General features: G+C 33.0%; 2 protein-coding genes across 9 annotated transcripts in view; one reads left to right on the top strand and one right to left on the bottom strand.

Annotated features, from left to right (window-relative positions):
- The first annotated feature begins 3,159 nt into the window (after positions 1-3,159).
- Positions 3,160-6,614, top strand: LOC105122571 (choline monooxygenase, chloroplastic-like). The gene is made up of 10 exons (XM_011021775.1): positions 3,160-3,598; positions 3,700-3,745; positions 4,222-4,357; positions 4,560-4,634; positions 4,740-4,949; positions 5,169-5,264; positions 5,425-5,546; positions 5,626-5,719; positions 6,094-6,144; positions 6,222-6,614. The coding sequence occupies exons 1-10, from the start codon at positions 3,292-3,294 to the stop codon at positions 6,357-6,359; spliced, it is 1,275 nt and encodes a 424-aa protein (XP_011020077.1). The 5' UTR covers positions 3,160-3,291; the 3' UTR covers positions 6,360-6,614.
- A 304-nt stretch (positions 6,615-6,918) lies between these two features.
- Positions 6,919-26,517, bottom strand: part of LOC105122572 (calcium-transporting ATPase 10, plasma membrane-type-like) — a 30,491-nt gene continuing 10,892 nt past the window's right edge. For 4 of the 8 annotated variants that reach the window (XM_011021777.1, XM_011021776.1, XM_011021780.1 and 1 more), the window contains 36 exons: positions 25,720-25,829; positions 21,429-21,462; positions 20,773-20,947; positions 20,405-20,521; positions 20,279-20,318; positions 19,434-19,549; positions 19,211-19,342; positions 19,001-19,090; positions 18,481-18,550; positions 17,281-17,351; positions 17,116-17,199; positions 16,946-17,023; positions 16,793-16,864; positions 15,017-15,100; positions 14,858-14,940; positions 14,670-14,778; positions 14,539-14,594; positions 14,186-14,228; positions 14,025-14,108; positions 13,794-13,931; positions 13,620-13,685; positions 13,431-13,529; positions 12,537-12,647; positions 12,185-12,355; positions 11,916-11,975; positions 10,390-10,554; positions 10,163-10,279; positions 9,595-9,693; positions 9,289-9,426; positions 9,098-9,198; positions 8,439-8,484; positions 8,160-8,294; positions 7,902-8,009; positions 7,724-7,815; positions 7,329-7,426; positions 6,919-7,243 (listed from right to left, as the gene is read on the bottom strand). In XM_011021777.1, coding sequence (XP_011020079.1) covers positions 7,233-7,243; positions 7,329-7,426; positions 7,724-7,815; positions 7,902-8,009; positions 8,160-8,294; positions 8,439-8,484; positions 9,098-9,198; positions 9,289-9,426; positions 9,595-9,693; positions 10,163-10,279; positions 10,390-10,554; positions 11,916-11,975; positions 12,185-12,355; positions 12,537-12,647; positions 13,431-13,529; positions 13,620-13,685; positions 13,794-13,931; positions 14,025-14,108; positions 14,186-14,228; positions 14,539-14,594; positions 14,670-14,778; positions 14,858-14,940; positions 15,017-15,100; positions 16,793-16,864; positions 16,946-17,023; positions 17,116-17,199; positions 17,281-17,351; positions 18,481-18,550; positions 19,001-19,090; positions 19,211-19,342; positions 19,434-19,549; positions 20,279-20,318; positions 20,405-20,521; positions 20,773-20,937 — 3,249 coding nt within the window. In that variant the 5' untranslated portion in view covers positions 20,938-20,947; positions 21,429-21,462; positions 25,720-25,829 and the 3' untranslated portion in view covers positions 6,919-7,232. Of the gene's footprint in view, positions 7,244-7,328; positions 7,427-7,723; positions 7,816-7,901; positions 8,010-8,159; positions 8,295-8,438; positions 8,485-9,097; positions 9,199-9,288; positions 9,427-9,594; positions 9,694-10,162; positions 10,280-10,389; positions 10,555-11,915; positions 11,976-12,184; positions 12,356-12,536; positions 12,648-13,430; positions 13,530-13,619; positions 13,686-13,793; positions 13,932-14,024; positions 14,109-14,185; positions 14,229-14,538; positions 14,595-14,669; positions 14,779-14,857; positions 14,941-15,016; positions 15,101-16,792; positions 16,865-16,945; positions 17,024-17,115; positions 17,200-17,280; positions 17,352-18,480; positions 18,551-19,000; positions 19,091-19,210; positions 19,343-19,433; positions 19,550-20,278; positions 20,319-20,404; positions 20,522-20,772; positions 21,165-21,428; positions 21,463-25,719; positions 25,830-26,517 lie in introns of those variants that run through there. The other 4 variants (XM_011021781.1, XM_011021783.1, XM_011021784.1 and 1 more) reach the window with 3 other exon arrangements.

The raw sequence follows: 26,517 nt of genomic DNA, 5'->3' as shown, positions 1-26,517 counted from the left end.
CTTTTTTGTCTTCATCTTTTTCTTTTTCTTTTTTTAACTAAGGCACCGTTTATTTGTGTTCTTTCATAAAAAATAGATTTAAAAAAATAAATTAATTTTTAATATTAGATAATATTATAAAAATAAATTAAAAATAACTTATTAACTTTTTTTAAAATTTATTAAAAGAATAAGAATCAAGTTCAACCTATAAAAAAGTCAAACAAGGATGAAATGAATAAAAAAATTATAAATTATTTTAAATAAAATAAATAATAATAAAAATAAAATTGATTAAATTTAAAAAATTAAAAAGATGAAAGATAATGAAATTAAAAAATAAATTATTTTAAATAAAATAAATGATAAAAAAATGATAACTAAATTTGATAAATAAAAATCTTTAATTAAAAAAAAAGATAAGAAAAAAATAAATAAAAAATAAGGATTAAAATTGATATAAAAATAAAATTAAATCAAATTCTAAAAGAATAAACTACAGAAAAAAAAAATAAGGATCAAATTTGATATAACTAACAAATAATCAGATATTTTTATATTTTTATATTTTTTAAAAATATTTTTAATTAAAAAACACTTTTTTAAAAATCATATCAAATTTTTATTTAACTGTAAAATATTTTTGTTAATAAATTTTTTTAATAGTAAATAAACATGAAAAATTTAAAAAGTGGTCCTTAAAGAACCACTTTTTTAAACAAACAGGGCCAAAGGCCCTAACAAGAAGAGCAAACTCAAGTCCCCCTATTATGATGAAACGTTCATTTACATCCTCTAAACTATGTAAGCAATTTCATCCTGAATCTATGGTGCATTTATCCGTCATTAGTTTAGTCTTACCAACTTGCTAAGAAGTACGCTTTTTATCACACGACTTGTAAAGGCTGCACTGTGGGAGCAAGGAGTAAGCTGTGATCCTATCTGACTCACAATGAACATGTCGCTCCTACAACTTGTAATTTTCATGGATAATTTTTTCAATATGTTACACGAAATTTCTTTAAATTAGATTGGATTCCCACTTGATTTTTTATATTCAAAATGCAACGTTAAACGAGGAATGCGATAAAAAATTCTAGTAAAGAGACTTTAATTGGAATGAAACTTGTGATGGAGCAATTTCGATAAACGTGGGATATTTTTAGGCTTAGTTCTGTATTTTTGGGGGTGTAAATGAAAAGTCACATCACAATTGGGGATCTTATTTGAAGTTATCCCGAGAAAAAAATAATTATGAAACCAAACCAAGTAACCGGTCATAAGAACAATTTATTTATTTATTTATTTATTGAAAAAAGAGAAACCAATGATCAATTAATATAGAGATGTTAACCAATGTGCCATCGCGTTGGCAGCTAATTAAAAACATAAATGCCCAATGGTTCGGTGGATTTAGTCGACCATGATCATACCCATTTATCGTATTTTATGATTAATTAATACCATAAGAATTAATATAAAAAAAGAATAAAAATTTACCTTGGAGATATACATAGAAAATCTATGTTAGTTGCATAGAACGAATAAAAATAATCCATATTGATATTTGTCTTCTATATTCATACAACGAGATTTTTGAAAGATCACATGATTATATATTGTTCCAGCGCGATTTGTCTCTCAGATTCATATATTTTTTATTTCATGAATTGAATGCTGTCAACAAATTTTCACCATCATGTGAATCCGCCACAGAAACCTCCTTTTTACATAATGGCATATATATCTTCATTTAGGAATTCTGTATTAGGATGATTATTCTTAATATTATTTTCTGCAAAATTAACTATTTTGCACATGATATTAATGTCATGAATCACCCTTTCAAGATATGTTTTAGGGTCAAATAGGTTATCATAGCTGTTCAAGTCTATCTTGATGACTACAAAATCACTAGGGAGACGTGTATTTAACAAGTTTGATTATAATAGAGAGTTTCATACATGGTGTTTAACATTTTTATAAATTTTTTCTTCATCCCTGCATGGTTTTTTTAGCTCTGAACAGCTAGAATGGGATTTCGATGGAGAACGGGGTTACTGGTAAAGGCTATGGCCTATGACCTTGCCTTTTGATCTATGAAGATCCTGTTTTGATGATCTCGAATGAGAATGCTCCTCGTAGTGACAAAACCTACTCCTTAGAATGATGGGGGTATTGTAACTACTTTTTTCCATTTTATTTTGTCTCGTCTCTTCTAGAACATGGAAGTGTCAATGTACAAGAGGTGCAAATTGTTGAAAAGTTGGTAACAGATGGACAAGGAGAGCCTAAGCGATTGTTGGGTAGCCAAAATATTTATTACGAGTGCTTATTTGTTGAGCATGTTGTTAGAGGTCGATCGGATTTGATGAAGATGATAGAAGGTCTATAACTCTTTTACCTAGTGTTTCCATGTTATCATTCATGAAAAGATCTCAAAATCAAGTGCTAATAAGAGGTAAAAAGGGTTTGGATAGGAAGTTAGCGAAGCTTTTCCTTTTTTTTGCACGCCAACACCATTAATAAAATAAAGTTAGTGAAAAACTTTAACAAATCTCTAGGCTTTTTCATGGCGGATAATGAAGTGCATTACACTGATGGGTTGATGTTACTTGCAAAACAAACTCTTTGGTGCTTATATCATTTTTTTAGTTTTGTTTTTCAAGAACCAGTAAGTAAAAGAATCACGAAAATGAAAGGTATCTTCTTTATATATAGTGAAATGATGAATGATATGGCTAGTATTGTTTATATCTCAAGGAAAAGGGAGTTAATAAATTAACCTTCCAGCCAGTGAAACCTATCTTGGGGCTGGGCTCAGGAGTGGGTGAGTCAACAGTTCTTTCTTCTTCTTTTTCAAAGCAGTCTCATTTATTTAAAAATAAAATTATGAAGAAATGAAATAACAGGTTTAAAAAAATTGATGAGGTCTTATTAAATTCTAACCAAATCCTCTAGATTATGGGGTGACCTATACAGTCAACTAAGTTTTTTGGGGATCAATGGAATAGCCTGTCGAAAAAGGCTCGTCACTAGATGGACTCTGGTCTCATAGCCGAGCTTCAAAGAAGATAGGAAATGAGCTCTCCTTGTTAGAGGCTGACCAGTTTGGTCCTCTTTCCTAAATGCAACTTTTAGTTTGATCCTTAAATACAATTTATTATTATTATTATTTTGGTCTCAGTAAAAGATGTGACTGCGTCTCTGCCTTTTGTCCCTGATTATAACCACTGCAGTATTCCTGGATTTGTCCTGCTTATAACCATTTTATTTCTTAGGAACATCCGTCAAGTCAGTGTCTCCTTGGCGATGACCATGATCACTGCAACTACAATGGCAGTACTGCTCAAACCCATGACCACTGCTCACCGCCTTCTCCTCTTCCAAACCCAAAAACATACTTCAATTATTGCAAAACAACAAAAACAACATGGGTCTCTTCTTGTTGCCAGCTCTGTCCGTCAGAGTGATAACTACTGTCAAAATCTGGTCGATGAATTTGACCCAAATATTCCCATAGAGAAAGCCTTGACCCCACCTAGCTCATGGTACACCGACCCTTCTTTTTTTGATTTTGAACTCCATCATGTCTTCTATAAAGGCTGGCAGGCTGTTGGTTAGTTCTTTAGTTTCTTGTTTTTCTCTTCTTCTAGAGTATAATTAAATTGGTTTCATGAATTATAGCCAAGTTTCATCATGAATTTCTTGAATTTTCAGGATATACTGAACAGATGAAGAATCCTCGTGATTTTTTCACTGGAAGGTATCGTTTATTTATGTGTTAAATGCCCACGTGTTGAAAAGTGGATCTTTTGTTTGCTTGTTTGTTTTTTCTTGAATTCTTGAATTTCTTGTTGAGTTCATGAAACAACAAGGGAAATATGCTTGAATACGGATTCTGTTTTCTATTTTATATCAGTAGATGGTCTATACGGCCTTTGAGCTGCACAACATGGGATATCCCTCCTCTTTTCTAAGTCCCCCGCATCCTGGATGCTAGCCGGATTTGATACCAGTTGTCTTCTTCCACCTTCGATTAACTTACCGTTTAATAAAACTTGGCACAAATGGATTCTTGCATGTTTAACCAATTCATTTGATTCTTATAAAAATCAATTGAAATCATTGAATGCGCATTTTGTTTTGATGTGCATTTCAATTTCCAATCAATATCTCTTTCGTCCACCCCTTTATTCATTGTTTCTGTGAATGAAATGGAGGGTCAATTATATATGGCAGATTGGGGAATGTAGAGTTTCTGGTGTGTCGAGATGATGATGGCAAGATTCATGCTTTTCACAATGTGTGTCGCCATCATGCCTCTCTTGTTGCATCTGGAAATGGGCAAAAGCCTTGTTTTGTATGCCCTTATCATGTGAGTTCACTTTTGAATTTCTTTGGTTTTGACCACAAAAAAAATACAAGTGTACTAGCTCACCTGCAAAATTCAAACTTTCAATGCATCTTGGAATAGTTCGTTTTGATCTACCATTTTGTTTATAAAGTGTGTGTTAAATTCATAGGTGGTGGAAACTATTTTAACTTTAACATATAAATACATCTAATTTTTCTTACAGGGGTGGACATATGGGTTGGATGGAGCACTTCTTAAAGCAACCAGGATAACCGGGATCCAAAATTTTGATGTAAATGTATGCTGAAACATATGGTCTCAATCCTATTTTCAATTCATATAAGACATTTTCTGGTTTTGATTGATAATTTTGTTGATTTATTTATCTGATCATGGAACATAGGAGTTTGGGCTTAAACCACTAAATGTTGCAACTTGGGGGCCATTTGTTCTCCTCAATTTGGACAAGGAGATTTTACCACAGAAAGAAGCTGACAATACAGTGGGGAGTGCATGGCTTGGTAGCTGTTCAGAATTTCTTGGTGCAAATGGAGTTGATTCTTCTCTAAGCTATCTTTGCAGGCGTGTATACGATATTGAATGTAACTGGAAGGTAATTGTCCTTAACTTGCTATTTTGTCTTGAATTATCTCATGGTCCTTTCATTTTATTCTGCCTCCTAGTTAATCATGTGGTGTTACATTTATTCATTGTTGTCGGAATGGATTTGATGTCTTCTCTATTAGAACCAAGCCTTGTAGAAATCAGTGGCCATCACTATTGCTATCTTGATTTCATAGACTGCTGATGATCGTTGGTTTCTTCTTTTTAGGTGTTCTGTGATAATTACTTAGATGGTGGTTACCATGTACCATATGCTCATAAAGGCCTTGCATCTGGTCTTAAGCTTAACTCTTACTCCACCAAGGTATGCTTCTCTCATCTTCTTCTCCAGATAGGCATTTTGTGTTCTGTATCATGTCTCTCTTACCAGTCTAAAAGAATACTTCAATGTCTTTGTTTTTTCCTGAGGTATATCATTCTTATTATGATTGTTGTCTTACGTAAATGGTTGCTCTTTGAGATAGACATATGAAAAGGTTAGCATCCAAAGCTGTGATGGTGGCTCGACGGAAAGTGAAGATGATATTGATCGACTTGGGTCAAAAGCCTTGTATGCTTTCATTTACCCTAATTTTATGATTAACAGGTACCCTCTTGGCGGCTGTGTGTTAATTCATTTGTTATGTCAGTTCTCTGGTAACTTGAGTGTCTTATGGATCTCGTAGGTATGGACCATGGATGGACACTAATCTGGTGCTCCCGCTAGGACCCAGGAAATGCCAGGTGATATTTGACTACTTTATTGAAGCCCATCTCAAGGTACTTTCTAGGCATGCCTGCTTGTATATTGCGAGGATACATGATGATAAATATTGTGTTGTCATTTATCAGTACATAGAAAGACGAAGGGTGGTTTTTCCTTTTCTATTTCTAAATCAAAAACAAAAATCAAAGAAGGAATGATTTTGTTCATCTTTAGTATTTTACTTGGTGGTTCTTGAAGGGGTTTTAGAGATGGACTCGTGAACCTGATAAATTACAGGGGCGATGAGCTCCATATGCTATACCTATCATTTATGTGCAGATTGTAAAAAAAAAAAATTCTGCTTCTTATTGCAATTCCGGTAACCTGTGATTACTTTTATGTGCCGGTGAAGTTGTTCAATTGAGGATTTTAAACATTTTGGTGTCAGGACGACAAAGATTTCATAGAAAGAAGTCTAGTTGATAGCGAGAGAGTGCAGGTATGTCATCCACGCTCCATTACCGTAAAGTTTATGGCCAGTTTGGAGTTTATTCTAAGATTAATATAAACATGCAGATAGAAGATATCGTGTTGTGCGAAGGTGTTCAGAGAGGCCTTGAAACACCAGCATACTGTAGCGGCAGATACGCTCCCACGGTTGAGAATGCCATGCACCATTTCCACCAATTGCTTCACCATATACTCAAAGAATGATTCCTTGTTATTATCTGGCGCTTGCAATCAGGACCCAAATGATTTCTTGTCTCTTGCATTTTCCGTCGTTTGGTGTGCCTTTTAAAACTGTGATTTAAGGCGTGAAAGGAAAGGATGTGTCCCTCATTAGGAACAAGGCAATGGCACTATGTCAATGTGCTCATAACGGCAGGCCTGTCTTCCATTTCGTTTCTCAGTATGTATTCATTCAGCTTCCAACATCGACCCCCCTGTTACCTAGGCTTCTGCACTGTCTTAAACATGAGCGTTTTATCTCATATCAGTGGTGTAAGACCAAGCCGGCGTATGGAGAAAAGAGCGGCAGCCACACGAATTCGCCATCTATGATCTATTAAAAATTGCAATTAGAACTGAGACGTTGCAGAGAGTATTTCGAAATTATAAGCTAACTTCCACTTCAAATTAGGGATTTCCCCATCTGCTGATTAACTTCCACATCACTCCCCACCACCTTCAACTCCCAGCATCGTGTAAACTGTATATAACCATAATTTCCTCATTAAACTTTGGAGATTTGACAAACATGAAAGCCCTCAGATTGACAAAACATTCCATGCATTAATTCAAAAATATGTTAATGCATTTGGTTCCATGATTTCATAACTGTAAACACAATCTAGAAAAGGTATGTGCTAAATTGAACTCGAGTAAGTTATTTTTCTCCTAGACAATCCTCGCTAGACACTGGAGCATAAAGTTATTAGTGAAAAAAATAAAAAATTCTTCACAAGTATGTCACCATCCGTGCACATCTGTAGCGTCCTATGAAGCAAATATGAAGAAACTGTGCTGATAGACTAGTAAATTTATATTAGCCAGGTTGATGTTAGTACTGTGAGTCTTTCGAGACCTCTACTGATCACCTGAAAGACAATGACAGGAAAATATCAGACTTGATATACCACACGCTATGAAGAGAAGATGAACAGGAAAATAAATGATTCTTACTTGGAGAGTTACCACTTCGATGAAACAACTTTGTAAAGAACTTGTGCAAGGGAGTTTGTGGAACAGGTATCAGTTTACCAATAACAGCAAGCGGCCAACTGGTTGGAAAGAATAAAAAGAGAAAGCTACAGTTTAGATATGCAAATATGAGCCAATTGGTATGATAACATGTATGTATGTATGTATGTTTCCATGCGCATTAGATAGATGATGTGAGCTTTGCTACAGCCTACATCTAGACAAGATCCGAGCCTTGTTATAATTACAGTTTCTGGAACAGGATATCTCAAGCTTGCTATCTACAACCATGTTGGTAAATAGCATTTGATGAAAATCATAACATAATTAGTTACTATAATAGAACTCAGAGAAATCCTTGACGGGCTGCAGTTTACCTGATAATAGCAATAACTGCTGAAATCAGCCACTGTTTCCAATTGAGCTTGACTGTAGAAGTGAACTTCCCAACAAACTCAATAATGATAACCTATAAAAAGCAAAGGAAAAGCATGTTCATGGATAGCACACAAAGACCCAAAACCTAGGGCATTGAATAAGTTAAAAGGGTCTTACCTGAAGTACAAGTGTTATTCCAACTATAACAATGAAAAGATGGTTTTTTGTAATCCCTTTGAAAATATTTAATTCATCTGGCTTCCGGGCATTGAATTCATTGAAGATCTGCAGTACAGAAAAGTACTCACCTTATCATGCTTTGTAGTTATGAACTCTTAACAACCAGATCATATCAACAATGCTAAAATGGAATTTAACTGGAATCATCGTAATTGTTTGTTGCTTCATTTTGTTTAAGAGGAGTTAAAGACTAACCTGACAGAGCACAAATGCATTGAATATCAAGGTATTCTTCACCTTGTTTGCACGCTGAGGGGTTTCATGCTCCAACCCCAGTAAGCTCTTCCCTCGAAAATTAAGGACAAGCAACACGCTCACTTGATATGCTGCCTAAATTTTTAGGAACCACAATTGGAAATTACCATTATTGTACTTTATGTGAATGAAAAAAAACTAAGCACCAGATAATTTACAGCAATTTAAAATGTTAGCACTGACAAGACCTATAGAATAAAACCAAATATTAATCTGTACCTGTATCAGCAGGTTCCTCCACATGATATTTGTAATTAGTGGTTCCCTGAAAGAGAATATACACAATAAGTAAATCATAGAAAATGCAAACATGATATTTGTAAATAGTGGTTCCCTAAAAAAGAATATACACCATAAGGTAAATCATAGAAAATGCAAATGCACATCTGAATTAGTTTGATAACAGAGCGCCAAAAGGACCATAAAAAGACCAAACATAGGCATTTTGCCTGCGAAATATCATTGTAAAACAAGGGCTAAAACTTCTCATGCTGCTACAAAGGGCACCACAATTGTTACAGAAGAGACATCTACAATGTTGAAACAAGTTATCTAGTAACAGAAAGCAAAGTGGAGCAGGCTAATAGCTGGATTTTAGGCCGAGGTGGGCAGGTTTCAACTTGTGGTAGGGGGGAAGCCATAAGTCAGGCTCAAGAATCAAACTAAAAACAAAGCCATCCACATTTCTTAAAGAGTCCAGATGAGATGCTAGTTGTATACATCCAATATCCACTTCTAAATTTTGCGATGCAAATTTCCTTTCATCAAATTATAACAGAAAGCAGGACACCGTTCTAGCTTAGAACAGCTTGATTTAGTTCTAAGATATTTAAAATTTTATACACTGACAAGGTGCAAACCATTTCAACATTTCATACCTACGACCAACTGGAGGTCTATGCATCAGGTGATCTGTTGGTGGCTCAGTAGCCAGTGCCAATGCTCCAAGAGTATCCATGATAAGGTTAACCCACAGGAGCTGTATTAAAAGATAGAACCAAAACATGAATACAGAACTAACTGAAACAATTATCTTTTTTAGTTAGTGTAACTAGGAGACCGCAAATACCTGCACTGCATTTAATGGGACATCACCAGAAGAAATTGCAGCCACAACATTTATAATAAGAGCTGCAACATTAACCGTAAGCTGAAACTGGATAAATTTCTGGATATTTGCATATACAGATCTACCCCAACGGACAACCTGCATTAAGGAGACATTAAAAATCATTGAAAATGCACTTACAAAAAGAATGAAACATTAATATCTGAGCTACGGTGACAAAGATAATTTGGAAGAACCTGAGCCCTGCAATAGATAAAAAAGAAAGAATTCTAATTGAAACTAAAATTAGCAGAAAAAAGCGCCCACCTTCACGACTGAAGCAAAGTTGTCATCCAAAATTATGATATCTGAGCTTTCTTTAGCAACTTCTGTGCCTTGAATACCCATTGAAAGGCCAATGTCTGCCTGAACACAAAAAATGAACAGTAATATTATGATAGCAAGCCAGTAACTTGTGAGAAAAAGATTAATGATCATAACCATTGATACAGAAAACATAACAAGACTAGGGTTCTGCACTATTCAGTAACAGATTTTAAACCAAACCAATTCAAATTTGTTCTGTTAAAAAACCGAGCAATTGTAATTATTAACCAAAACCACTGTTTTCTAAGGGGAAAAAAAACAATTGAAATTGTCCCACCAGATCATGAAAGGTGGCTGCATTTTAAGCGAATGGAACCAGAGAGGAGAGATGAATCAAATAAATGATCCTAACATCCAGAAGCATTTTATCAAAAACTTGATTGAGAGAGAATTCTGAATGTCCGCTAAACTTCCTCCAAATGAAAAGTGTGACGTACTTCTTCAGATGCATGTAACAAACATCACAGCATTAAAAAAAAAAAAAACATAAAAGAATAAAACAATTTACCTCATGTAATGCAGGAGCATCATTTGTTCCATCTCCAGTTACAGCAACAACATGTCCCCTCTTTTTCAAAGCTTGCACAAACAAAAGCTTGTCATTTGGAGAAGACCTCCCCATCACCTAAAAAATATTGAATGGAGGATGATTGTAAGAAATTTGATTCTCGAGATATTAGACAACTGGAAAATATAAACACCAAAAACTACTAAAAAAACAGATGCATTTCATACCAAGATCTTGTCTGCGATTTCCAATCTTTCTGCTTCCAAATAGTTACGAAACACTCTTCCTTCAATAACATAAGGCTCCACAGCATCTGCTGCTGAACTCAGTATCCCACATTCCAAGGCAATTGCTTTAGCAGTTTGAGGATTGTCACCAGTTACCATGCGTACCTATGTACAAAAGTTCCTTCTTATTATTTCAATAGCTGGCACAATCAAATATGCATATGTTAAAGAAAATGGGTCCAAGATTCAACACACATCAACTTAAGTCAAGAAAAATGGAACACTAGACTGTCTAATTGCAACTCTCACAGGCATAACCATATAAAGTTCTATTTTGCATGCAATTCCAGAATCTTCATAGTCAAAAATGTCTCCAAGTAATACATTAATAGGGAAAAGTTCTTCTTGACCAGGTAACATGAACTAGGAAAATAAAGAGTAATCCACATTTCACTCAAACTTCTTGACAACCAAGAATCTTGAGTTCTTGTGTTGTTAATCAGGACCTGTCTCTAGCACTTGAAAAGTACATTTATAAAGACTGATTGAGAAAGGGGGAGAACTCACTGGGAAAAGAATTTCTCACGCTTTCAGAATCACCTCCCAGAAAAATTCTAAATAAAATTTATGAACAAAATTAATTGTCCTTGACCGGGAGAAATAAAAGCACAATCCATCTTAGGAACCAAAACCTGTTCCAGTGCATTACCCTGAATTTGAGAAAACTCTTAATATTTATGGAACATAGTTTTTAAACCAAAATTAATTGTTCTCATGCAAACATAGTTTTTAAACCTGGCCCGGTGGCCGGCCCGTTCTAAGGCCCGGGTGCCGGGTTTTGACCGGGTCAATTCCTATTTAAAAAAAAATTCAAAACGGCGTCGTTTTAGTAAAAAAATAAATAAAAGTCAACGGGTTGCAACCGAGTTTTTGACTGGGTTTTACCGGGTCAGCCGGGTCGCGGCTCATCCTATTTTTTCATCAACCCGGCCCGGTTCCAGCCCCGGGTCGGCCGGGTCCCGGGTCAACCCGCCAGGCCGGGCCGGGTTTTAAAACACTGATTGCAAATCCAAAAGAGAGAAACTATTTGAGCATCAAATATCACAATGACTTGACTCTCAAGAAGAGTGGGGAACCAGGACATAGAAGCATGGCAATCCATATGGAGCAAGATATTGAAACCATGAGTTAGTAATTCCAAACAAAACAAGCACACAAAGATTTATAAATAAATAAATAAATTTTGATATATAATATGTGGTCAGAAATTCAAAGGGCAAACTGAATCATTTATATCTGAAATTTGCTTTTTCAAAACAATCATTCAAATAACAATGGGCATGAGTTCGAAGTTATTATAAACCAGCATTCAGCATGCTGAAGAATCAATCCAACAGAGTTTCAAAAATATGAAAAACAAAATGGAGAGCAACAAGAGATATTGCAGTGTCATACAAGAAATAATTGATAACAATTGTCGATCACAGACAGGTTTTCAGCTTACAACATTTGACAAGCACAAATACCTTCACACCAGCATTTTGGCACAGTCGAACAGCATCTCTCACGCCTGGACGACACGGGTCCTGCATAATTTTATATGCAAGTTAGCACGCAAATTTAAACAGTCAAGAGTGAAACAAAATTTGATTACATAAATCAACAATCTGAATAAGTTAATTAGTTACATCTCATAATGCCATTAGTTAAATAGCATTGTCGGTGAGATAAAATGAGGATGTCATCATAAACAAGTGGGAATAAAAGATCATCTTGACCATATGGCAGCACATACCTTTATGCCAACAATAGCAAGCAAAACAAGATCATCTTGAGGTAATGCCCATTGAGTTTTCTGTTGTTCATCGGCTGGAACTTTGTCCATGTCATATGTTCTATATGCAATGGCAACACAACGCAAACTACTGGCAGCCATATCTTCAATAGCTTTCTTAAAAAACAACACCTGCTAAATAGAGATACCATCAACAATAGTAGTTGCCTCTTAACATGATCTAAACAAACATCACTGCTTTTTAGATTTAAAGTTGTCTAAATAGAGAGAAGTCTGATAAGTCTGATGTGAGAGAGAACAGAAAAAATCACAAGGACAAAACTTATCAGAGAAAGCAATCACTTAAACCAACCTTGTCTTGATCTAATGGCACGATTTTACCACTTGCGTTGATGTATTTCGTACATGATGCTAATACTATTTCGGCAGCCCCCTTCCAATGTATATGCACTTGAGAGTCAGGCTGTAAAATGAAACAGTTTGTAAACACACATCTAAAAGTAAAATACAACATTTCTAGAAGTTCACAATTTTCAATTTATTTCTGAATTACATATGGACTCTATTTCTAGCCTGCATATAAAATAGTGGACCAAGATTTTGGGAGTTTCTGAATTGCTTAGAAGAATAAATTTGACTATGCTAGTTTTTTATTCCCCAGCCAAAACTCTAGCAAAAGAAAGAATTCTGTGTATTGCTGGTCAGTGATGTTTAAATGAAACAGTTTGTAAACACACATCTAAAAGTAAAATACAACATTTCTAAAAGTTCACAATTTTCTATGTATTTCCAAATTACATCAGGACTATATTTCTAGCCTGCAAAAAAAATAGTGGACCAAGATTTTGAGAGCTTCTGAATTGCTTAGAAGAAAAAATTTCACTATGCGAGTTTTATTTTCCAGCCAAAACTCTAGCAAAAGAAAGCATTATGAGTATTGCTAGTCAATAATGTTCAAATGAGTCGAAATAATTCATACCACAAGAACGGTCTGCACATCATGGTTTTAGCAGAATGGTGTGATGGATGAATCATTAAGGTAATTTTTCAATTGCTATTAACATATCCATGAGTTGTTACTAAAAAACACTAACAGCGCACTCTTGGGCTTAACATTCTTAGAAATGGAGGATAGTATCTATTTGGCAAGCAATCAATTTTTCCCAAAATACAATGTCACAATTAACTTCATAAATTTTCATTTTACTATAGTTTCTATAGTAAATTAACAGTGTAATTATATTACCAGTTGTAGTGCCACGCCGCCTTTTTTCTTCTCAGAGTTGAATGGGAATACATGAATGATACTGGATTCAGATCGAACAGCATCGAAATTCATCCCCAGCTGTAAACAAGGTAAACCCATGATCTGATATAAAAGCTATTACACCTTATAGCAAACGAGATGAAGTTCAGAAAAGTGAGCAAACCAGACCTTGATTGCCCATCCAAGAATGGCCTTTTCTGTTGGTGATCCAGAAATCTCTGGATCTCCACCTCCCTGCCAACAAGCAGTTACAGCACATCATACAATGCAGAAGATTGTTGATCAGCTGCTCAATTACAGTCTTCATATTTAGGAAAAAAGAGAGCAATCCTTTGAACTTACCTCAGGAACAAAAACACAGCCGGTTGTGTTTTGTGCAATGCCTTCCATGAGTAAAGAAGACAAAATAGAAGGCAACTGTGATTTACTGTCTGCAGGATCAATTTTTTGTCCTCCAGAATAAGCTTCCACAATGGTCATCTGTGAATAAAAGAAATGTCTTTGAAATTAATGCAAGAAGAAATGCAATGATCTATTGTGTGGAGGGTCAACGCTCTTTTCCTCGTGATTTACCTGATTCAAGGTTAAAGTTCCAGTCTTATCACTGCAAATAGTTGTGGCAGAGCCCATAGTTTCACAGGCAGAAAGTCGGCGCACCTGCCATTCAACTTCTATTAAGCCACAATGTGTCAAGGTTAGAAAAAGCACCAACAATAAAATAGAACATCACATACCAAAGCCTTATCCCTCATCATTTTTCTCATCGAGTAGGCAAGACTGTCATAGAAAAAACAGAAATGTATATTTTAAGTATAAAAGATTCAATCATAAACCAGCATATGAAAGAAGTCACACCATCTGCCATATAATGGTAAAGCTGGGTATTAATCTGCTACAAAAGGTAGTAATATAGTGTGAGGGTTTTTCTTTCTTTCTTCTTTTTCGAAAAGCACAAAATGCATGTGTTAATGAAAAAGGTTAGTAATATGAGCTTTTGATGATCGTTGATGAAAGAAATAATGGCTGATGTTTGGATAAACAATGCTGCCCGAGATATTGGAGTAATTTTCTGAGTAGGGAAACTCACGTTAAAGTAACTGCTAGGGGTAGCCCTTCAGGCACTGCAACTACAACAATGGTAACCTACAATGGTGATGAAGTTAGTTAATCAGAGGCATATAGAAACTAGAGGGAAAGTTTGAAGAAAGAAGCGCATACCGCAACAGTGAGAATTTTAATGGTTCCATCTATCGCTGTACTAGCTTTTGTTTTACCCGCTTTAAACGGAGGACTTCCATCAAAACTTTTTGTATGACCAGTGAAATATCTGTTGGATCAAATTCACAAATTCAACATACAGATATAAAGAGATGTGAAGATGACGCAGAAACAGGTATCACAGTTACCTGACCAAAAGGACTATCAAGACAAGCAAAGCTACTGTAAGCCCCACAATACCAATGAAAGTTGCAACCCCATTCAAGCGCACCTGTAAGCAATCACTAATAATAAATATAATGTATAAAATATAAAACATTACACAAAAAAAATATTGAAAAAGAGACCTGCAAAGGTGTTTCTTCACCAGTGTCTTCTGAAATACTAGCCATGAGCAACCCCCATTCAGTATTAATTCCAACACCGGTTACCTGCAAACAACCAGACAAAGAAAAAGAAAAGGAAACAGATGTAAGCTAGCATGGCAAATAGAAGCCAATAAACCATCAACCCCTCCCATGAAAGTACAGCCTTTGCATCCTCAACTATATTTGTTAGCTGAGAACAAGATTGCCACAATCTCTACAACAAGCAAGAAAAGTCGCATTCCTACTTCAAAGTGAAAGTCTTCAATAGCCTCAGGAACATTACAAAATTGGTTTTAAATAAGAAACCAGGACGATACTGCCAATTAACATGAAAAAAGAAGGAATGAAGGGGGAAAAAAATGCAAAATGAGCATGAGGAAAATCTACATCAATGAAAAAAGAGTCCTCAAAGTATTCCCCAAATTACCAAAGGTCATTCATCACAATGGTGGTTTCCCTTAGGAGGAATGGTATCCTCTCATATTCTTTAGGACGTGATAATCACGTTGTTTTAATCTATGCCATTCAAATTAAAGAATGGCTATGATCATATTAAATGACATTTCAAACAAAAGCAAATCTAAATTTCACAATATTTGTTGCCACCTGTTTTATATAGATATTCTTCTGTTGGAAGGAAAAAAAAAAAAGGAAACAGATCTTATTCTGTCTAGAGTAGCCTCTATACATCTCTAGTTTGTAGCTATCTTTAATCACTTACAACATCCATTTATTGTCCATGCACAGATGCACAAGTTGGGTCCAGAGTTACTAATTTGAAAGCAGATTTCTTGTTGTACAGTCTCTTTTTTTCAACTTGTTCACTTTTTTCTTTTATAGTTTTCTACCATAAGTTTGAAGTGTACAGGTACTTGTACAAAATATGCAAATAATAGTGTTAGAATTTGGATAAGAAAAGCTTACCCATTCATTAAATTTGGAAGGCTTACATTAAAATATAATGCCCTGCAGGCAGAATATGAGAGGATCCGAATACCCATGAAACATAAAATGAATGGGGTCTGACATAGGTTAAAAACAAGCCCTTGGTCACTTAAGGAAAAACAAAGAGGTTGCAGCACATGCTATCTGCTTTTACATAGATATTCTTCTGTTGGGAGAAAAAAAATGAAACAGATCCTATTCTGTCAAGAGTAGCCTATATACATCTCTAGTCTGTAGCTGTCTTTAATCACTTACAACATCAATTTCTTGTTCATGCACAGATGCACAAGTTGGGTCCAGAGTTGCTAATTTGAAAGCAGATTTTATGTTGTACAGTCTCTTCTTTTTTTTTAACTAGTTCACTCTTTTTGTTTATAGTTTTCGACCATAAATTTTTAGTGTACAGGTACTTGCACAAAATATGCAAATAATAGTGTTAGAATTTGGATAAGAAGAGCTAACCCCTTCATTAAATTTGGAAGGCTTCGATTAAAATATCATGTCCTGCGGAATATGAGAGGATCCGAATACCCATGAAAAATATAATGAATGGGGTCTGACTTAGGTTGAAAACAAGCCCTTGGTCCCTTAAGGAAAAACAAAAAGGTTGCAACACATGTTATCAGCTTTTTCCCTCTCTTTTACTCTTTTTTTTTCTTCCTCTTAAATAAATATAAACCAAAAACAATGTTGAGATCTTAGCTGTATCCCTCCACAAGTTGCTTAATGAGCCAAGATGGATTTTTAAATAAATTCAAAACTATTGTACTTAGCAGAGAAAGAATAAAAACGAGGATGCATAAGATTTACCAGCATAGTACCACTACCATCCGCAACTTTGCAGCCAGACATTAGAAATGGTTCCCTGGAATTCTTATGAACCTGCAAAGAAACAATCATACCTAAATACAAAGTGTGTAATAATGCAATTTCGACGTGCTGAAAGATAGGTCCAAGGCTTACAATCTTGCTTTCTCCGGTCATGCTTGATTCATCAATAGCAAGAGAGTGACCAGTAATTAAAATTCCATCAGCAGGTACCTAAAGAAATATGAAGGATGCCAATGAAGTGTAGAAAATGAAAATGAAATGAAATGAAAAATACCAAAAAATGTGAGGAAAAAGGAGCTTACCTGATCACCAATGTTAAGGGGTATGACATCACCTACAACAATATCATATATAGAAACTTCAATTCTTCTACCTCCTCTGATAACCTACACATGAGCCTTTTAAAGGTAAAATACAAGACATACAGATGCCCAAAACTTTCAAAAATGCCATAGTAGAAAAGGAACCTCCAAATGTATGTTTCTCTTCTCCTCATTTAGATTTTGGAACTGAAGAGATTGTTTGTAGTCACTTATAGCTGAAACAAGAAAATATAGTGAATGTCAGTATGCTCCATTCAGTAAAGGAATAATGCATAGCAACCAATTCTTGTGGATGCTTAAAGTTCAAACTAATATTAGCAAACACACAAAAAAAAGCAAAAGATTCATATCCATCAAGAATATATACATCATCTTCATCAAGCTAGTCATTAGAAGAAAATTTGCACTGTTTACAAAACAACCAGAGAGCATAACCAGATTTTCTAAGCATCTTATATGACATTCAGTCATAGTTGGCTGGCCCCTTAACAGGTCTTTCCTATCATACTGGATAACTCATTCAAACATTAAAAAATCCAATGAAGCAAGCAAATAACAGTTGAAGGCTTCTTTGATCTTCCCAAACAAATGAATAAAGACTAACATTATAAATGATAAGTGCCGAGCAAGCTGGTAGATCATAAAAATATTCTGCTAGTACTGAAAAATTATAGCACTTTACAGCTGCCCAAGAGTTAAAGCATTATTAACTTATTATACCACATAAGTATTTGAAGACAGGAAATACTAGTGTTATAAGGGAATAGCACATTGCATTAGCAAATACATACACATCAAATGTGTGTGTGTGTGTGTGTCTATATATATATATATATGGGTGCACTTAAATGGATCAATGTGATCAATGTGAATTGATTCCAGATATAACAACAAAATGGTCAATGGAATTAAATGCATCTCCATTTTTTGTTCACTTCCGCATCACTGGTAGTTCTGTTAATTATGCAATATTGTCACTATTTAGCTGCTCTTCTATTTCCAATGTTTGCAGCTAGCAACGGTTTTGTGATTACTATTGGAAATGCTCCATAAATTCTACACACATGCGTTCAGCAACAGATCAATAGAAAGAAATGCAAATAAAACACAACACAAACATGTCACAAGGCACCGGGCATCACCATACAAGACCTGCCACAGTTTTACGACTTTCAGCATAAGACCAAATAGATTTGACTAACTTAACATTAAACTGAATCATATGGGTATTATCCTGAAATTAAAATAATAATAAGCAATGGAGATCCCCAAATTTGCTACTTTATCCAAATATTATTTTTTCCCAATTCAAATACATAAAGCACTATACATGTATCTCCATACCTGTCACAACGATGACAAGGATAACTGCAAAGGCAATGCTGGCCCCATCATACCATCCTTCCTTAATACCCTGGAAGAAAAAATCAAAAATTTATTGATCAGATGCAGGTCAAGAAACCATTAGAAACATATAGCATGCAAATTGACATGGAGTTCACATCCAAGAAACTATGTGAACTCAGTGGCAATTTTCCAGTATTTTCATGCACCAATGCCATCTTCATTTTGTGTGCTTATACATTTACATGACAGAACCAATGTTTATATCTGTATGGACACATGCACATGATTCTTTTTTCTTAATCAGCCATCAGTGTTATTTCCCAAAAGCAGACCAGATTATTACAACGTATATAATGCAAGCACAAGGAAACCAAAAATTTATTCACTTCCAAGAAGTGAGGATCATGTTGTCAGAAGTTGAACAAATCAATTCATTGAAACCTCTGAGTGAAGCATTCTTCTGATTTATACTGTCATCTAATGATGGCACGATCAGTTATGCCCTGCAGAAACTCACCTCTGTCTTTATGCCCAGCACCAAAGAAGCCACTGCAGCTACCATCAATATGATTAAAGTAAGATCTTGCCAAGCTTCCCAAAGGAACATCTACAGAAAGCACCAAATTAAATTTAATGTTTTTTCTTTTTATTTTTTGGGTTCGAGAAACAGGAAGGTAATAAAGAGAAACTAAGCAATGGCACTTGAGTACAAATCAAAAGAAGTTACCCAAAAACTCCTTCCTTTTTTATGAGGATATGTGTTTGATCCAAATGCATTCTTCCGTTTCAGTAAATCAGCATCATCTCCATAAATTCCCTTCTCTGTATTAGTTTTTAAGGCATCTGCAACTCCTTTTACCTGGTGCATATATAAAAAAAGAAAAGGAATGTAAGATAAGAACAGGAAAACAATACATAAAGTCAATGAGAAATATTTGTAGTAGACTTACCCCACCAATTTCCTCCAAAGCATTATGATTATGATCTCTCGTGATTGTAGAAAGTTGCTCTTGGCTAATTCCAAAATCACCAACTGGGGGTGGCAGAATGTGTAATTCTGCGGTTCCTGTCAACCACAAATTCCAGTTAGTTCTCATACAACAAGCATGGCACAACATTCAGAACCATGCTACTTGTGACAAGAACACAATTAAAAGCCTGTAGGGCACTGAACATCTCAGACAAAAACAGATAAATCATAAAATACCCATTCACCTAACACACCAAAAGATGAACATGAAAACGATCTATTATACACGATACCCAATACATAACTTCAAAACTGCTGCAGTACCACTACACCAGAGTAACCTTCAATTAAAATGAAAAACATGGAATACAAATAAAAAATAAATAAGACCAAGAAAAAGGAATGCCTGAGATTTCTAGAAGGATACGATGCCCTCACTTCAACTAACATTGAGTGAACAAAAAAGAAACATGAGGAAAAAATGAAACAAAGAAATGATTAAAAGACCAAACAGCATATCTGAGATTTTGAACAAAAAAATGATATGCAATACTGCTAAGTACAGCAAACGAAAAGGAACACAACAAATACAAACAGAAGTGAGTGAAAGAGTGATGAAAAAGGAAATTAACAACCACCCTAGTCGAAGTAATTGAAACAAGAACTCAAATAGATAGTGAAAACATATAATGGTAATCATTCATCCATAAGAGAAAAAAATCAAGCATAACCAACGTTGCAGCCTGATTAAAACATATCATACTGTTGTTACAAAATCGCAAGCAAGCCGCATTAAGGATAGTAAAGGAGCAAAAAAAAGGGTACCATTTACTCTTTTCCCCGCTTCTTTGAAAAGATAAGCGGCCTAATCAAATCCAAAAAAGAAACATAAATTAACAAAACATAACCTCCTGCAATTCAAAAAAAAAAAAAATCCAAAGCATTATTTACCCGTATAGCTTGAGCATGTGCTCTTATCTTCCTTAATATTTGCTGTTTCTCTTCTTCCTTTTTCAAGTCCAATGTATACCGGAATCTTCTAGAAGCATTAAGTACAAGCGCAGCTTGCTACAGAATCCACATTTACATTAATTTTTTTAGGAAAAATAGAACTTCAAAGATCAAATAAAAACGATGTGATGAATTAACTACTATTTTCATTAATAGCATACTCAAAACAAAACAAAATAAAATAAAATATACACGCTGTTATTTTCATTAATACAAGATTACTTTCCCTAATTACTAAAAACTAATCACCATCCCTAAGAAAACGGAAAATAATATAAAAAATAAAACAGAGAGATTCGAGTACGTACCCGCCATCGGCGGAGGCGGTCGATGGAGGCGTTTTTGGTGCAGGGGATATCAAAAGGATCCGACGAGTCGCCGTCGGTGATATCAAAGCCAGTAGAGCGACTTCCTCCGGCTTCCAAATCATCTCGCCGTCTTCTATACGGCGAGCTTTTGAACAAACTTGTCATTCACTTATTTCTGTCGCAGGAGAGATGGCACCGTTACGAAAATTACCTCACTTCGATTCCTTTTTCCACCATTAAAATCAAAAAACTGTTTCTTTTTCAAACAAGGTAAAATCAGAGAGCATTTTCTAGACTCCAAGAAAATAAATAACTTGAGAGTTCCGCCTGCCTCGATAATGCGATTTGAAAAATCATTTAAAAAAAATCCTTAAATCGAACTCTCTCACTATTGTTTTTTTTTCTTGATTTAAATATTTGAAAAAAGAAAGTAATTTCCTGTGCTGAAAAGAGTATCCCAAGCCATTTTTTTCTTGGAAATCACGAGAAAAAACGAGGTGTGTTCTGAATTTTTTTTTTTTATTAATTAATTCTATTTTCTCAGTGCACACGGCTGGCGCGGTGGATGACGCACGGAAAATGGGAAAAGAAAATGAATACTTAAATCAATCTGTATGACAGAGACAGGAAGGGGGTGAAAAAAGCGCTTGGCTTACTTGTTTTCTCCTCCTCCTGTCTTGGTAGAACCGCCTGTGAAAGAAGAAAAAAACACATTACAATAGCGGCGGTAGAATGTCTTTATAACGCAGTTATTACAGCGGGGTACCGAAGGATGAAAGTGAACAGGCTATAATCGGTTTCGCAATTTTTCTTTCAGATGTCGTGAAAGATGAAAAAATTGGGCTCATGCAGAATCCGTTTATTTTTTTGTTTTAAAAAAATTTAATTTTTTTATCTATATTTTTCATATGTTTAATATATTAATATCAAAAATAAATTTAAAAATAAAATATTATTTAAATATATTTTTCATTAAATTCATGGCGTTTTTGCCACAAGAATGACATCAGTTATTTCAAAATGGTAAGAAAGTCTTCTTAAAGGAACCTTTACCGAGAGAGATATTGACTAAAAATACAAGTGACCGGTTATAGCCGGTGCTAGCTTATTTTTTAATGCCGTGTGGACTTCGGGGTATTAACTAAAAAACTAAAATATCATGGTGATTTTGGTAATAACATTGTTATGATTATAATTTTTTAAAAAATATATTTTTTAAAAAGTAATTTTAATTAAAATTAGTATGAAAAATATATATTTGATTAAAATTATAGTTGAAATTGAGGTTAAATAAAAAATAATTTAATGTATTGGATTAAAAAAATGCTTTTCATATTAAGATTATAAAATAATTAAATATATATATATATATCAATGTTAATGATAAATTTAAATATTATAGATTTAACTGTTGTTGTTATGTTATGAAATAAATAATTTTGATATCAAATATTTTTTATTATTCCATTAAACTATATGTAATGTTATTACATATGAAATTTATCCAACAATAACTATAATTTTATAATTTTTTAAGTACACAACAACAAAAACTGAATTAATTATCTCGTCATTAAACGATTTTCTTCTAATTTTTCAAATAAAATACAATTAAATAAACATAAAAATATTTTTTTTAATTGAGTTGGACTTGGTAAGAACATAATTGGAATTGCAATTAAATTCCAAAAATATTATGTCATCATGCGATATCCTTCTATGTAGTGTTATTAAATACTAATTTTTCAAGTAAAACTCAACTGTTTAAAAAAAAAAATTACAATTTCATTACATACAAAATTCATTCAACAAACACTACAGTTTTCATGATTTTTTAAGCATGTAATAAAATTAGGTATAATATTATTTGGAATAAAATTGAGATTACAGTATGAGCTAGTTTAATTTACCTTAAACTAATTTTTTTAAAAAAAATTATTGTTCACGTTCACATAAACAATACGAGTGAAATCAATTAACTACACTAGTTTTTTTTAAAAAAAAAACTAAACTTTTCACTTGAACAGCACGAGTAAATTAATTCACTAGTACTGATTTTTCAAAAAAAAAACTGATTTAAGTTTAGTAAACAATGCAAATAAAAATTCACTCGCATTGTACAGTAGAGCCATGCTCTACTGCACAACTTCCTACCCCACGAGAAACAACATTTTGCTGTTTCTCCAACACCTACGGTCTCATCTTGATTTTCAGTGGGCTCTACTAGTAATAAGTAATTTTTTTTCTCACTAAACGATATTCAATGTGGCTGCGAGTGAACCTCACTCGTAACTAAGTTACCAAACAGGCACTTAATATGTAAAATATACTGTGTATCGGATGCACACGGCATTGTGAACAAACAGACTGTTAATATTGTCATATTTTTCTTTTTTTTAGTTCTTTAATTTGATCTTTAATCAAATAATTAAAATAATTTATTAGAAAAAAATTAAATTAAGACATTGAGGATCAAAATAAAAACTACTATGCAGGGAATGAGTGATTTTACAAAGATAGGCTAGAATATTTATTATAATCCCTATATTTTTTAAATTATAGATATTAGATCCTTTTTGTTTTCGAATTAAAAATAATAATTATGATCTCAAACTTTATTTTTATTCTGTTTTACCTTTAATATAAGAAAAGAAAATTTATTTACTAAAATCTAGTCCGAGAGAGAGAGTGAAGGGAAATTTTTTATTGACACCAGCTCCATCAATCAAAATTATTGAATGTTAAATTGTTCATTTTGAAAGGGAAGCTTGCATTGGAGTTTTTTTTATTACCTTGAATTTACCAATAAAAACAAATCTAATTTTGATACACGTGTTTATTTAAAATTAGTTTTTATTTGTATTTAGATTAGTATTTATTCTTTTTATTTTATTTTATTTAGAGAGTTTCTTTTAAACAATTTTTTTTTTTGTTATCTTATATGCATTTAATTTTTAAAAGGATTTTTTCATTTATTTATATTTTTTTATCTTTTGTATAGAAAAGCTTTGTTTTTAAAATAAAAAAATATTTATTTTTAGAAAATATTTCTAATATGTGTAATCTTGAATGATTTGTTTTCCCTTTTATTCATGCAATCATTTGAATATGTGTATTTATTTTTATTAACATTTAATTAAATAAAAGATCTATTTTAATAAAGAAAATTAGTAAACATGACCAAGTAAATATTATATTTTGTGAGATTAACTATCCTGATTTATATTCTTTTATTTTTTTTTTAATTTTTTTTAGTTATCATTTATGTTTTTTTTAACAAATATAGTTTTGAATTTATTTAATTACATGTATGCATATATTTTTTTAATTCTTGCTTTGAAATTTTTCAATTAAAAAATATATCAAAAACCCTATATAAACAATTTTTTCAAAAAAAAAAGTTTAATAAATGTTAAATCACAAATTACATATCTAATGTAATCTATATGTAATCAAATTCAAATTTTACATCTCCAAGACACCTCTTATTAAAAATGCTTTTGAATTTTTTTTTTTCACTCACAACTTGCCGCATGTATAGCCTATACTTGCAACTTGTACAAAATAAGTTTTAAGATAGGTTTGGTATCAAAGCAGCGATGTATTTTTATTTAAAAATATATTAAAAGACGCATGTAATAGCCTATACTTGCAACTTATACAAAATAAGTTTTAAGATGGGTTTGAGATCATATTTAAAGTATTTTTATTATTTTTGATATTAATATATTAAAATAATTTAAAAATAAAAAAATTAAATAAAAAATAATTTTTAAACATTAAAATAACATATTTCACCCCGTTTATAAATATTTTATCAAACTAGTTAATTATTAAAACATGAGCATGTCTCTCAGGAAAAAAGAAATGAGAGATCAAGTATTGTGTTGCAGGATACTTATTAGTATATTATTGAAAAAAACCAGCACATAAAATTATTAAAATTAAAATTAATTTAATATCTTTCCAAAACAAATATATTTTCAAAAAACACTTAAAAACAAAAAATATTGTACTTAGAAAATGAAAAATAGTTGTATTTAAAATCACGCGCTTCTCGGGCCTTCCTTTATGTAGCGGGCAATTGGAGCCATTGACTATTGAATTTTGCAAAAAGAAAATGAATGGGGCCCGTGTTCTTTTTCTTGCTCTACAAAAGTTAAAATAATGAGAACAATGTAATCTCAACCGTGAATAATAAGAATAGCAAATTAATTTACTAAGTTCCTATATTTTTATTATTCTTTAAATTGGTCCTTTTGGTTTTGTAAACATTACTTATATAAGTTATAATCTCTTTATCGAGTTGACTATTGATTATTTTTAAAAATTTATAGATTATCCTCTTCACTTCGTTTATGATTTGAGAGGGACAGTCGGGAAAAAAGAGTTTTTTTTTTTTTCAGTTTCTTTTCTCTTTTTCTAGTTTTTCTTTTTCAATGAAAAATAAGAAAACCTATTTATTTCTTAAAATTCTGAAAGCCTTTTCAGACTCAAAAACTAGAAAATGTATTAATGTTATATTGTTTTCTTTCTGAATAAATAAATAAATAAATTATGTTCTATGTTTTTTAAGTGAAGAGATTATCTAATTATTGACTAAAACATGATTTCTTTTTGAATAAATAAATAAATAAATTTATAGTTTTTCTTTTTCAATGAATATATAGCAACGAGCATTTTACTCTCCAAATATTCCAAATCTCAGAGTAGTATTTAAATGATTTTTTTTTTAATCTCTTAAAATTTACTAAACATGATAACTAAAAAAACTCTCCTCCATTGAGATTCCCAGTTGTTTCATCTTCCTTAAACCAAAGGATCTGTTGTTCCTTGCTTTTTAACTTTTATCATGCTAATTCTTTTGAAGGTCATGGACAAAAAAGTAGAAGTACTAAAATGAAAAGAAATCTAAAGTACAGGCACTAAATTATATATAACGCTTACCCGATCGAATTGGACGGCAGGATCGTTGATCTCCAAGTCTCCTTTCTTTCGTTGTGAGAAGTGGGATGTGATTTGTGAAATCAACCTTCCACTTCAAGGAAAGTTGCCATCTAGTCAAAAAGAAATTAAGTGGAGCAAAATAAATAGTAATAATAATTTAAAAAAACCATTATTTTCAAGAAAAAGTTGCAATCACTCAGCTCGCACCGATACAAAAAAAAATAACTGTGAAAAGAAATCAAATCAAAATAAATAAATAAATTCAGTGGAGCCAGCTAGCAAAAGAAATGGGGACTGGACTTGGAGTCATCGCACAAAATAAATACTAAAATGACATGGTAAAATAAAGAAGAAAGCACGCTGCGCTGAAGCTGTCTAATGTGGGCATGTGGAACGTGATGTGTGAACTTTGAATTCACGACACGGCATGCAATTTTCTGGCAATTTTGGTGGATGCCATGTGGCATTAGAAACACAGACAATCTAACAAACAAATGGATGGCAGCAACGCGTGTTGCGGATCAATGTTTTTCATATTCATACTCTATTTTTTTAAATTTATGTGATAAAGAATTAACATATTTATAAGTTATTTATTAATTGATATAAATTTATTGTCTACTGTTATTTATTATCTATGAGCTGGATTCGTGTTTAGATGAATTTTGCCGTTACTTTCCTACTTTTGTTGAAGATCTCATTCAAAGGCTTTTGTCGGCCTGATTATGATTACTTGACACGTGCAACGAAGAACTCTTTTAAGAAATTCAAATCTTGTTCATAAGCTTGTTGATTTGC

Source organism: Populus euphratica, unplaced genomic scaffold, assembly GCF_000495115.2.
Source record: "Populus euphratica unplaced genomic scaffold, PopEup_1.0 scaffold20.1, whole genome shotgun sequence".
NCBI lineage: Eukaryota > Viridiplantae > Streptophyta > Magnoliopsida > Malpighiales > Salicaceae > Populus > Populus euphratica.
This window is presented reverse-complemented; position numbering and strand designations above follow the sequence as displayed.

Bases quoted from the DNA above. Each gene is read 5' to 3' on its own strand.
- LOC105122571 (XM_011021775.1), top strand. From the start codon at position 3,292: ATGACCATGATCACTGCAACTACAATGGCAGTACTGCTCAAACCCATG. The intron at 3,599-3,699 runs GTTAGTTCTTTA...TTGAATTTTCAG, and splicing joins TAAAGGCTGGCAGGCTGTTG to GATATACTGAACAGATGAAG. The intron at 5,265-5,424 runs GTATGCTTCTCT...TCTTTGAGATAG, and splicing joins TTAACTCTTACTCCACCAAG to ACATATGAAAAGGTTAGCAT.